Here is a 13,178-nt window from a genome sequence, read left to right as displayed (position 1 = left end):
GAAGAAAGTTGTAGACACAAAAATTCTGGTCAGCAGGTGCCCGATGACTATCCTGAAACTGGGATAAAAATTATTCATAGTACAGCACAGCTCTCTAATACAGGGGTCTCCAAACCTCCTCAGCAAAGGGCCAGTTTATTGTCCCTCAGGCTTTAGCTGTGGCCAGAGGGAGGAATAGTGCCCCATCGGTTGGCGTCAGTGGGGGGGGGGTGGGGGGATAGTGCCCCATCGGTGGCGTCAGTGGGGGGGGGGATAGCGTCCATCGGTGGCGTCAGTGGGGGGGGGGATAGCGTCCCATCGGTGGCGTCAGTGGGGGGGGGGGATAGCGTTCCCATCGGTGGCGTCAGTGGGGGGGGGGGGGATAGCGTCCCATCGGTGGCGTCAGTGGGGGGGGGGGGGATAGCGTCCCATCGGTGGCGTCAGTGGGGGGGGATAGCGTCCCATCGGTGGCGTCAGTGGGGGGGGATAGCGTCCCATCGGTGGCGTCAGTGGGGGGGGGATAGCGTCCCATCGGGTGGGCGTCAGTGGGGGGGGATAGCGTCCCATCGGTGGCGTCAGTGGGGGGGATAGCGTCCCATCGGTGGCGTCAGTGGGGGGGGATAGCGTCCCATCGGTGGCGTCAGTGGGGGGGGATAGCGTCCCATCCGGTGAGCGGTCAGTGGGGGGGGGAGATAGCGTCCCATCGGTGGCGTCAGTGGGGGGGGGATAGCGTCCCATCGGTGGCGTCAGTGGGGGGGGGGGATAGCGTCCCATCGGTGGCGTCAGTGGGGGGGGGGGGGGATAGCCGTCCCATCGGTGGCGTCAGTGGGGGGGGGATAGCGTCCCATCGGTGGCGTCAGTGGGGGGGGGGGGGATAGCGTCCCATCGGTGGCGTTGGGGGGGGGGGGGGAATAGTGTCCCAATTGGGTGGCGTCGGGGGGGGATAGTGCCCCATCGGTGGCGTCAGTGGGGGGGGGGAATAGTGCCCCATCGGGTGGCCGTCAGTGGGGGGGGATAGTGCGCCATCGGTGGCGTCAGTGGGGGGGGGGGGAATAGTGCCCCATCGGTGGCGTCAGTGGGGGGGGAGGGAATAGTGCCCCATCGGTGGCGTCAGTGGGGGGGGGGGGGGAGGAATAGTGCCCCATCGGTGGCGTCAGCGGGGGGGGGGAATAGTGCCCCATCGGTGGCGTCAGCGGGGGGGGGGGGGAATAGTGCCCCATCGGTGGCGTCAGCGGGGGGGGGGAATAGTGCCCCATCGGTGGCGTCAGCGGGGGGGGGGAATAGTGCCCCATCGGTGGCGTCAGTGGGGGGGGGGATAGCGTCCCATCGGTGGCGTCAGTGGGGGGGGGGGGGATAGCGTCCCATCAGGTGGAGTCAGTGGGGGGGGGATAGCGTCCCATCGGTGGAGTCAGTGGGGGGGGGATAGCGTCCCATCGGTGGAGTCAGTGGGGGGGGGATAGCGTCCCATCGGTGGAGTCAGTGGGGGGGGGATAGCGTCCCATCGGTGGCGTCAGTGGGGGGGGATAGCGTCCCATCGGTGGCGTCAGTGGGGGGGGATAGCGTCCCATCGGTGGCGTCAGTGGGGGGGGGATAGCGTCCCATCGGTGGCGTCAGTGGGGGGGGATAGCGTCCCATCGGTGGCGTCAGTGGGGGGGGATAGCGTCCCATCGGTGGCGTCAGTGGGGGGGGGGATAGCGTCCCATCGGTGGCGTCAGTGGGGGGGGATAGCGTCCCATCGGTGGCGTCAGTGGGGGGGGGGGGAATAGTGTCCCATCGGTGGCGTCAGTGGGGGGGGGGGGGGAATAGTGTCCCATCGGTGGCGTCAGTGGGGGGGGGGGGGAATAGTTTCCCATCGGTGGCGTCAGTGGGAGGAATAGTGCCCCATCGATGGTGTCAGTGGGAGGAATAGTGCCCAAAGGGTCAGATACAGGCAAACAAAGGGCCACATCTGGCCCCTGGGCTACAGTTTGGAGACCACCTGTCTAATTGCACAACAAAATATCCATTTGCCAAATGATCTCGTGTACATTGTAAATTACCAACATTAATAACAAAATTAGAAACAGAGTTTCTAATGCTGTACTATTATTATTTTTAATCACAGTTTTAGATGACACTTATCATTGTTTGTGGTCCATTTCCAGATAGATCGATAGAAACAATCTCCACTTTATGTACAGTGAATTATACAGAAGTTCTGGGGGAAAAAAATTAAAGCACCAAAGATGCCATTCTAGTTTCTATATTCCGATGGCAGCTACCAAAAAATACACCCACCCCCATCCCCCCCCCCCACGGCGACTGTCACCCAGAGTAAAGGGAGGAAAGTCAGACATGCGAGGTATAAAACTGAACTGAAGAGAGGGGGAAGATCTACATGCACAGAATGAGAAGGAGGGGCACAATGGCTGGTGACTGCATCACTTCTCTGCACCGTCACACCACAGGTTAGTACCAAAGTTAAGTAATGTTGTTAGTACAGAAGACTGTGAGCGCCCCCTGTCTGCCGCATACTTACTGAGGTCTCTACATTTGATAGTGCTATATTCAAAGGAGATACACAGATAGTCACAGGCCTCTCTGAGCTCTGGGATGGATATTCCGTCTGGGCAACGAATTATCCCGGTCTTGTAGTAATCCTTATGAAATTACAAAGATTCAATTAAAAGAAAAAAAAAAAATAACCAAAAAAAAAAAAAAACAAACAAAAAAACACAAGAACCAAAAGGTGAGACGGATAGGGCGATGAAGTCACAGATCAGAACATTATAGGGATGCAGTCGCAACTTGAGGCATTAAAAAATAAAATCACACCTATTATTGCCGCAATCATCATTCTCAGCACCACTTCCTGTACCGTCTTCCCGTTCTGCCACAACTGCGCCACACATCTGATTCTCACCCCCCCCCCCAGGACTCACTCTCCTTTACCCACCTTCTTAACTTTGGTTTTCCCCCATCCCAGGACTCTCTCCTCCTTAAACACCTTCTCAACACTAGCTCCCTCCCCTCCGAGACTCTCTTCCCCCTCACCCACCTTCTTTTCTCTGGTTCCCTCACCCCCACACACATTCCAGGACCCACTCCTCCTTACCCACCTACATCTCAACTAATTCTGGTCCCCCCCCCACCCCCATTTCCAGGACTCTCTCCCCCTTATCTACCTTCTTCTCAACACTGTTTCCCTCACCTCGCCCCCTCTCACTCCCCCCAGACTCTCGCCCCCTCTCACTCCCCCCAGACTCTCGCCCCCTCACTCCCCCCAGACTCTCGCCCCCTCTCACTCCCCCCAGACTCTCGCCCCCTCTCACTCCCCCCATTATCTATTAAACCATATTTCCACAACATGAGCTGCTGGCCGCAGAGATCCCGCCTGCAGTGTTCACTTGAGAGCTCTGAGCTCACATTAGGCATTAAGCATTACGGCAAAGATCATTTCATGCTTAGTATTTCAGTGGCTGCACATGGATCAGGGTACAAGCACCTCAAACTCTCCGTAATCTCACAACATTAGCGGCATTGTTTTACCAGCGAACCGTTAAAAACGCCAACTCTGCAGTTTAGGTATAGGAAGAGGCGAGGGAGTTAGCCCTAGTGTGTCTGTTAGGACTGCTGCAAAAGTGAAATCAGATTGTAAGCTCCTGTTGTGCAAAAATACAGGCAAACAGGGCTAAGTTAAAGCGGAACTGCAGTCTGCTCACATAATTTGTAATAAAAACATCTTTGCCTTTCTGAAGCTTCCCTCCAACCACTTTGCATGTTATTTTATAGAATACTGTGATTCTGTACTTGCCAAAATATGCTGCAGAAATCTTCCTCCACTGAGTCTGGTGGCAGCCATTTTAACTGTGGGCAGCTGAAGCTGTTGCCTGTTAACTTCCTGGATTTACACAGAAGCACACCTCCAGGACTGCAGCTTTTATTGGCCCTCTTAGGACTCATCCCCCCCCCCCCCCTTTCCAAACTCTCACGAGAGAGAGAGAGCGAGAGAGAGCGAGAGAGAGCGAGAGAGAGAGAGAGCGAGAGAGAGCGAGCGAGCGAGAGCGAGAGAGAGCGAGAGAGAGAGCGAGGGAGAGCGAGAGAGAGAGCGAGAGAGAGCGAGAGAGAGAGCGAGAGAGAGCGAGCGAGCGAGAGAGAGCGAGAGAGAGAGCGAGAGAGAGCGAGCGAGAGAGAGCGAGCGAGCGAGAGCGAGCGAGCGAGAGCGAGAGAGAGCGAGAGAGCGCGAGAGAGAGAGCGCGAGAGAGAGAGCGCGAGGGAGCGCGAGAGAGAGAGCGCGAGAGAGAGAGCGCGAGAGAGAGAGCGCGAGAGAGAGCGAGAGAGAGCGAGAGCGAGACAGAGCGCGAGAGCGAGAGAGAGAGCGAGAGAGCGAGAGAGAGCGCGAGCGAGAGAGAGCGCGAGAGAGAGAGAGAGCGCGAGAGAGAGAGAGCGCGAGAGAGAGAGAGCGCGAGAGAGAGAGCGCGAGAGAGAGAGAGCGAGAGAGAGAGAGCGAGAGAGAGAGCGAGAGAGAGAGCGAGAGAGAGAGAGCGAGAGCGAGAGAGCGAGAGCGAGAGAGCGAGAGAGCGAGAGAGCTGTGCATGAGGTCATAAGCCTAGGCTAATGACCAGACAAGAAACAGGAAGTGGGCTGTATAAAGGGATTTACTGGCAGAAAAAAAAATGGTTTTACTATCTAAAGTTAAATCAAGGGCAGAAGATTTAATAGATGGACAGTTGAAAAAATGACGTAAGGTCCGCTTTAAACACTGTCTGTCATTTACTAGATATACACTAACACATAAGAGCAGATGTCTAGAACCAAAAGATTTACAGCTCTTACAAATCTACCACTCAAAGTCACTCCTGTGGGATTCAGCCATAGATATCATCCCACGAGGATGTGGCTGGGAAGTGCAGGATGTCTCCAGGTTGTGTCCTATGGCCATGTGGGAGAAATGACTGAACAGCCCATCGTCCATACTGCTGCTCAGAAACATCAACAACACGATTAGCGGCTAATTAGCGAGTATCAACATGCAGAAGAGCTCACGGCGTTAAAAAGCGAGCCCAGCACAAAAACACTAATTGGAATCTTGTGGTAAACCCTTTCCAAGCACTCACCGGATCCCACCGTGATATCACAGGAGCTCAGGGAGGGGGGGTAAATGTAGACGAGGACTCATCCAATTCCGGGAATTAAGCCAACGGCCACTGTTGGCGACGGAGGGATATTTTTTCCCCCTCGGGTGATAGTGGCAGCTGCCTCTCAGCCTTCCTCTGGACATGAACTGTTAAACTAAGAGACAAATTTAAAGAGAACCTGTCTAAAAAGCCATGGGAGCTGCCACTGCTGTCTTGTTTGTCCAAGCTTTAGGGGTTTATACTTTCTTAATTACTTTCTGTTGTTGCTTAATAGCGCTACACAGATTGTGCTTTACTGTTCATTTCTCATTTATCAGCTGAACTCTATGTGGTCATGTTAAGAGCTTGTTCACACCGGCCCTGGTGGCCAGCATTGCCCATTGCAGTCCCAACGTATGGCCAAGGCAATTTGCCTCATGTCCTATTGCTTTTACTGCACACGAACCTGCTTTGTCGGGGTGTGCTGAAAAAACATATAGGACATATTGCATTTCTGCACAGCGTACCACATTCCGGGACACTATAACATATAGACATATGCTGCCATGCATAGATCTAAATAAAGTTTAAAGTGTTTGTAAAAGTTTTTTTTTTTTTTTAATTAACATTTTATACTTACCTGCTCTGTGCAATGGTTTTGCACAGAGCTGCCCGGAACCTCCACTTCTGGGGTCCCCATCTGGCTCAGTCTGCTTCTCCTCTTTTGTGTCTGCCCCCATAGCAAGTGGCTTGCTATAGGGGCAGACATGCAGGCTTGATCCTAAGCCGTATAGCAAATCCAAATAGTGTACAAGTACACAGTACATACGGCTTTCCTAGGAGAAGTGCAGAGTCACGTGGTCTATTGGAACTTTCATATGTATCTGTAGACCATCAACAGGGTTGAGGCAACTGGATGGATGGATGGCTGAGCAGAAGGGACTGAGACTGGAACCTCTGCAGCTCCCACAGAAGATCTGGGTAGGATCAACTCAATGTAGAAGAAAGGGAACAGCAGGGTGCTGATGTTAGTATAAAAAAAAAAATCACTTTAAATTAAAAGTAAGCAGCACACTTACATTGAAGTTAGCATAAAACAGCATGGATAGGGAACACCTGAGACCAAAAAGCTGTGATCAGTGTGACGCGTTTTCAGGGACTCTGCCCTTACCTTCAGGTGCATTTGAAAAAGAGGGTGACTTCCTGGAAACACGTCATGCACACCCCCTCTCCCGACATCCACCAGGCATTTTGACAGCTGTCATCCCCGTGAGCAACTGAGAAAGCCGCTGCTAATACCCATACCTTGAGCTGGCTGGCTCCCCGTCATCCTCAGTCTCTGCTCAGTGATGCCTACAGCCTCACACTGATCACAGCTGCTTGGTCTCAGGTGTTCCATTATCCATGCTGTTTCATGCTAACTTCAATGTAAGAATGCTGCTTATTTTAATTAAGTGATTTTGATTTGATACTGACCTCAGCGCCCTGCTGTTTGTTTTCTTCTACATTGATCCTGAGCAGGGCTATGTGCATCGATTGATGCAGTGTGGCTCAGCTCCGCTCCCACAATTTGATTGACAGCAGCAGGAGCAAATGGCTCCCACTGCTGCCTCTTTGAGCGGAGAGAGGAGAGACGCTGCAGACGGGCAAAACGCTGTATCGAGACAGGACCCCGGTTAGGTGTAAAGAAGGGTGAGGGGGTGTTACAAACACTGGGACATTTTTTACCTTAAAAAAGGTAGAGAAAAAAAAAGTCCAGACTTTGTAGCTGCTGACTTCATTTTTTTCTGGGGAAGCCTGGAGCTCCTCTTTAAAAGTTGCTTTAAATACTGTAGCTGCTGACTTTTAATTAACAGACACTTACCTGTCCCAGGATCCAGCAACAACCTCACAGGAGCAGATTCTTCAATCGGCTTTGGGTTCAGGCTCCACCATCTCTAGTAGGGTAAACAGGAAGTGAAGACTTGCAGCTTCACAGCCAGTTTCCTACTACACATGCGTGAGCCATGCTGTGCCTAGTGAATGGTCCCGTAGTCTTCTGGGACCTGTGATGTGTCCCAGAAGACTGAGGGGAAAGAGGAGGGGCTGAACTTCCGGCTCAGATCGCTGCGGCGATTTGAGCCAGAAGTGGGGACGCGTACCTGTCAAAACCAGGTACCCACTCCCCCCCCCAAAAAAAGTGCCAAAATGTGGCAGTGGAGAGGGGGGGGGGGGATGGAGGTGCAAACAAGTGAAGCGTACCCTTTTGGGTGAAATTCCGCTTTTAGACCCCTTTCACACTGGGACGTTTTTCAGGCGCTTTAGCGTTAAAAAAAAGTGCCTGTAAAGCGCCTGAAAGAAGCCTCATCTGCAATCCCAATGTGAAAGCCCGAGTGCTTTCACACTGGGGCGCTGCGCTGGCAGGGCGTCAAAAAAAGTCCTGCAAGCCGCTTCTTTGCAGCGCTTTCGTGTTTTTGCCACCGGGCTGGGTGCGCCGATGGCCCGAGCCCTTTCACACTGCCAGCGCCTGAAAAACGCCCCAGTGTGAAAGGGGTCTTAAGCGGCGCTTTACCAGCGTTTTTCAGGCGCTGGCAGTGTGAAAGGGCTCGGGCTTTCACATTGGGATTGCAGATGAGGCTTCTTTGAGGCGCTTTTTTTTTTAACGCTAAAGCGCCTGAAAACGCCCCAGTGTGAAAGGGGTCTCAGTGTGAAAGCACTCGGACTTTCATATTGGGATTGCAGATGAGGCTTCTTTCAGGCGCTTTAACGCTAAAGCGCCTGAAAAACGCCCCAGTGTGAAAGAGGTCTAAAAAGAGGGGGGAAAATAGCATTGTGATGCATTTTATCCAGGCATTGCAGCGCCCGTGTTATGCGTTTTAAAAGTGGTTGTAAACCCTTACATATACCCAGTGAAGTGACTGGCCTCAGGTGAAACAGATGAAACAAACCCTCCTACATAAGCTATAGGTTTATCTGCAGTCTTCTCTGTTCTACATCTGTTAAAGTCCAGAATTTATACAGCTTGTCTGAGATTTCAGAAAACAGGGGAAGGGAACCCAAATTGCACTCTGCAGAGCTTAGTGAGGAGAGCTCTAAAAGCTGATTGGAGAGAAGGAACACACCTCCCTTCATACATCAACTGTCACCTTTTTATCTCTTGGTGTCAGGAAAACCTATCAAAAAGTGATTCATGCTGAGGAATGAAGCAGCAGACAGAAATTTCACTTAGTGCTCCGGATTGAGGAAAGTTTATACTATAGAGGATATATGCCATGTTCACGTTTCATATCTGAGATTTACAACCACTTTAATAGAAGCTTACTGGTGTGAATGAGTCCTATAAAATTTTACGGACACGCACAACTCGGCCTGATTAGACTGAAGGCCTATCTACCAGTACTTCTCAGATCATAGAAGGCTACTGTTGCACCAGGAGGGGATAATATACAAACTCCAAGCAGATGGCGATCCGGATCAGAAAGCCATAACTCCAATCTAGAACACTGCAGTGCTAATCAGTAAACCAAGTTTGTTACCCAGTTAAAAGAAAAATGGATTGGAGTATCTATGTGTTTTTCCAGCCCAACCAATTACATTACCCCCAGTTCCTGCAGAACTGAAGACGTCTCCAGCGATACGGCAGTTCCTTGCAGCAAAGACGGTGTGTGTATACCAGGCATTGGACAATAAAGAGAAGCAGCATCTATATTGATTAGCATATCACTGCAGCAATAAGAGATGCTGGCATCAGCAGTCAGGGAACAGAGCTCAGTGACTCAGGAATGAAGTCTCTCCACAGCACAGCTAAGTGCTCAGACCTAGACACATACATACGTACACACACACACACACACACACACATATACACACACACACACACACACACACACACACACACACACAAAGCTGCACTAACATATTCTGAGCCATTCTACAAAAATCTCATTTTTTCTTCAGGTGCACCGCAACATACAGTACTTGTGTCAAGTGGCAGTTTATGACGCAGCAGCCCAATAATAAAGAATAAGAAAAAAAAAAAAAGCAGGATTGTGAACTGCCGGAAATAACTACAGAATGATGATTGCAGCAAAAAGGCCTCAGAAGGGTTTCTAAACATAAATGTAGATTGTTTTGCCTTCCGCAGAACGAAAAACATCATAAATAACCAGGTGCTGAGAAACTGTCCAGTGCCTTCCATTAGTTCTTAGTTTTGTTTTTGAAAATGCACCAACCTTAGAAATATTTGTATTTTATCTACTACAAGGAAATGTACAATAAAGCTGAACCGGGAAAACGATCATCTACACAAATGAAATACATACAGTATTTGTGAGGTGTTACCTGGCAGTGGATCAGTTTTTCTGTCCATTTAGTCTAGAGAATTACAATTGCTCTGCTTCACAACACAGACCTGTCTAGCTGGAGACCTGATTTTTCTCTGCTGCAGTTAAGTAATATTTACAGATCTTGTCTTGCCCCCCAGCTGGTGACTGGACAGTGAAAGGAGAAGCAGCAGAAGGTAATCTCCCTGCTCCTTATTTCTAACACCAAATCCCTTATCAGAACAGGAGCACTGCAGAACTGACTGGCTCCTTGTGCTGCTTCTCAGTCATTTCTAACTTAACACTGAAACTTATAAGGTATGATAAGGCGCTTGCCATTTACCTTCTTATAAACATAATACCTCTGTGTATCTCTTAGTTTTAGAGTACTTAAACAGTTTACCTTCCCTGACTACTAGACTGAACCATGGCCAACCGCCATTCCCAAACTACTAAGCTGAACCATGGCCAACCGCCATTCCCAAACTACTAAGCTGAACCATGGCCAACCGCCATTCCCAAAACAAAGCTGAACCATGGCCAACCGCCATTCCCAAAACAAAGCTGAACCATGGCCAACCGCCATTCCCAAACTACTAAGCTGAACCATGGCCAACCGCCATTCCCAAACTACTAAGCTGAACCATGGCCAACCGCCATTCCCAAACTACTAAGCTGAACCATGGCCAACCGCCATTCCCAAACTACTAAGCTGAACCATGGCCAACCGCCATTCCCAAACTACTAAGCTGAACCATGGCCAACCGCCATTCCCAAACTACTAAGCTGAACCATGGCCAACCGCCATTCCCAAACTACTAAGCTGAACCATGGCCAACCGCCATTCCCAAACTACTAAGCTGAACCATGGCCAACCGCCATTCCCAAACTACTAAGCTGAACCATGGCCAACCGCCATTCCCAAACTATTAAGCTGAACAATGGCCAACCGCCATTCCCAAACTACTAAGCTGAACCATGGCCAACCGCCATTCCCAAACTACTAAGCTGAACCATGGCCAACCGCCACTCCCAAACTACTAAGCTGAACCATGGCCAACCACCACTCCTGACTACTTGACTAAACCATGGCCAACTGCCACGACTGACTACTTGGATAAACCATTTCCTCTGTCCAATGAAAACATCGTTATTGAACAGAGGGCAAAAGGGGCATAGCCTGGAAGTCAAGACCCTGGTAAACAAGGAAAACCAAATCAGACACACAAGGTTTTCTGCCAAGTTAGGGTAACAGCAGACACTGTGGCGTATGCTATATAGCCAAAATTTGTAGGCACGACCAGCACAATTTTTATGAACAAATGTATGTGAACATCCCCCTCTAGATGACTTCAGGTGTTTCCAGTGAAGGGTATCGTTAGTGCTATAGCATACAAAGACGTTTTAAACAATTGCCCCTTCTAACCCTGTGGTAAGTTTTGTGTTTCAGCATGACTGTATTTCTATGTACAAAGCCAGAACCAAAAGGACATGGGTTACTGGTTTTGGTGTGGAGGAAATTGAGCCCTGACCTCAATCCTACAGAACACTTTTGGGAAGAAATTCAAAGCCGGTTGTGAGCCAGGTCTTCTCATCAGTACCTGACATGGGCACAAATTCCCATAGACACCCTCCACAATCCAATGGAAAGTCTTCCCAGAAAAGCAGAGGCTGTTATATCTGCCAAGAGTGCAATTCCATGGCAATGGTTTTTGAATGGGTTATCAAACACGCTCATAAAGCGGCAATGGTCAGGGGCCAACAAAACAATTGCACATATAGTGTACCTGCATGTAGGTAGAACTTATAAACTTTAAAAATTAACTGCACCTACTGAAACAAAAATGCACACATGAAGGTATTTTGAAAGTCAAAACCACGGACAGTTACTTAGTGACGTAAAATGCAGACATTGAGAAAGTGACAGACTCAGCAGGAGTGTTATAGAGTGACAGATGAATGGAAAGAGATCCAATCAGAGGTGGGATTATTAGAGTGCTGGAAAAAACAACAACAGACCAGGCTGCTAAGGCCAAAAATCTCACCAGGATCGCCCGGAACACAGTGGAGCTGATTCCTTCTGCCACTTCAAACTCTCCTTTGTCATTGGGACGAGTGAAATTATGTTCTCTGCCGGATCCAAACATCCTGAACAACGAGAGCAGCAGATTTCAACCAGTGTGAAGGACACGCAGAAGACACAACGCACAGAGACTAAGCGCTCATCTCATGGATAAATAAACGTAAAGGAGTCAAACCATTTGTAAACTGAACCCTTCAGCCATTTTAAAGCAGATGTATAAGGGTGTCCCAAAGTTATCTGGGGAAGGTCCTGATCGACTTGGGGCTCCTGGGCAGGAATGCCAGCTTCAGGAGCCCCAAGCCTCTTGGGACCTTCTCCAGATGAGGTCAGGGAAAACCTTATACTTCTGCCCCAGATATACAGATACGCCTACTTGGTCACTATGTAAGTTGCCAACTGACTGGTCGCTGCTTCACTCTATGGGGACCTGCCACTGATGTTGCATAGTTATACATACTCCTTTATAAAGACTTTATATTCATGGATTTGTTTAGTAGCCATTAGTGCATACCCATCTTTCCAGCACCATTAATTTTATTCCTTATACTCAACGCCCACGGCCCATGTCGTACATCCCCTTAGTCAGTTTATTTGGCATTTGACACTTCCTGGAGTGTCAGAAGCCTGTGCTCCTGCCACATACACCAGAACACATGGGCTGCTGAAGATTTAACAAGTATAAGACCTCTACTATTGCAGCGCACTGTTATTTGGACGGTTTTTAACTCTTAATGGGGTAACTTTAAACGTCAACTTCCTATGCTAAGTGCATATACTACAAGATGCCCATTATTATACCTTTGTAAGTCAAAAGGCCCTCCTCTTTGGTTCTGAGACCTCCTGTCTATTTTGTAACACCCTTGCCCAAGCAGAGTTGCTCAATGGCCAATAGGAGCAAACAGGGGGTATGGCAGTGAATGAAGTTAGTTCTGAAATCAGGCCCCTGATAATCACAACTAGTCTTTGAGGAGCACATAGAGGAGGGATTTCTGTCTCTTAAGGAAATATTAGGCATTTAGTGACCTCCAGGCTGTTTATAATAGCTGCCAGGTTTGCTTTAAAAAAAAGCCCCATCAAGTTGCCCATTCTGGGTCTGTGAAAACCCCCTGGCCCAATACTCAACTCTCCAGCAGTTTCCCCACTACCCTTCCCCTACCTCAGCCAATGCAAAACACCAGGTATTTCTGGGTAAAGTGAGTGCTTATGACCTCCTCCCATGTACTGGAGTCTGTCGAGCAATAACTGTGGCTTTCTTTTTGGCTTGAGGGGGGATAGGGCGCAGCAGGGGTTGCTGGAGAGGCTGTTGGTGGGGTGCCAAATGTGAACAGTTTTCCCTGACAAAATATTTTTTTTTAAGACTAGACACTTAAGGTAGTCTCGCTGTGGCATAGTGCACAGCCATTAGTGTGACACCATCATTAAGTTCACATTATCCGGTCTCTTTCCCCCAGCAGCTGCCTGCTCGCTAGGCTATGAACGGGCCTGGAAAGTCATATATAGCACAATAGTGGTGTGTACACCGGCAAAAGAAGTTCAGCAAAAAGTCCACAAGTCCAATTAGAACATCTGGGGCGACTTCTTGCTGGCCTTAGACACTTGATGCAGCACCTCTATAGAGAGTGAAGTAGCTGTAGGTGAGCAGAAAAGGAGCGAGGAGGGCACGATCCAAGTGCAGCATATTCATTAGCGTGAAAGGAAAATTGGCAACTCACATAATAC

The 13,178-nt window shown here is 49.6% G+C and overlaps 1 protein-coding gene across 3 annotated transcripts in view; it reads right to left on the bottom strand.

The window, feature by feature from the left end:
• Positions 1–2,497: 2,497 nt before the first annotated feature.
• The window catches only part of BTBD10 (BTB domain containing 10), a gene marked incomplete at its 3' end in the record, with an annotated part of 90,717 nt that continues 80,036 nt past the window's right edge, over positions 2,498–13,178 (bottom strand). For all 3 annotated transcript variants that reach the window (XM_073604047.1, XM_073604049.1, XM_073604050.1), the window contains 2 exon segments: positions 2,498–2,618; positions 11,422–11,524. In XM_073604047.1, the coding sequence (XP_073460148.1) occupies positions 2,498–2,618; positions 11,422–11,524 (224 nt within the window).

This window comes from Aquarana catesbeiana, linkage group LG11, assembly GCF_042186555.1.
Source record: "Aquarana catesbeiana isolate 2022-GZ linkage group LG11, ASM4218655v1, whole genome shotgun sequence".
Lineage (NCBI taxonomy): Eukaryota > Metazoa > Chordata > Amphibia > Anura > Ranidae > Aquarana > Aquarana catesbeiana.
The sequence above is the reverse complement of the archived record's forward strand: the minus strand, read 5'-3'. Positions and strand labels throughout refer to the sequence as shown.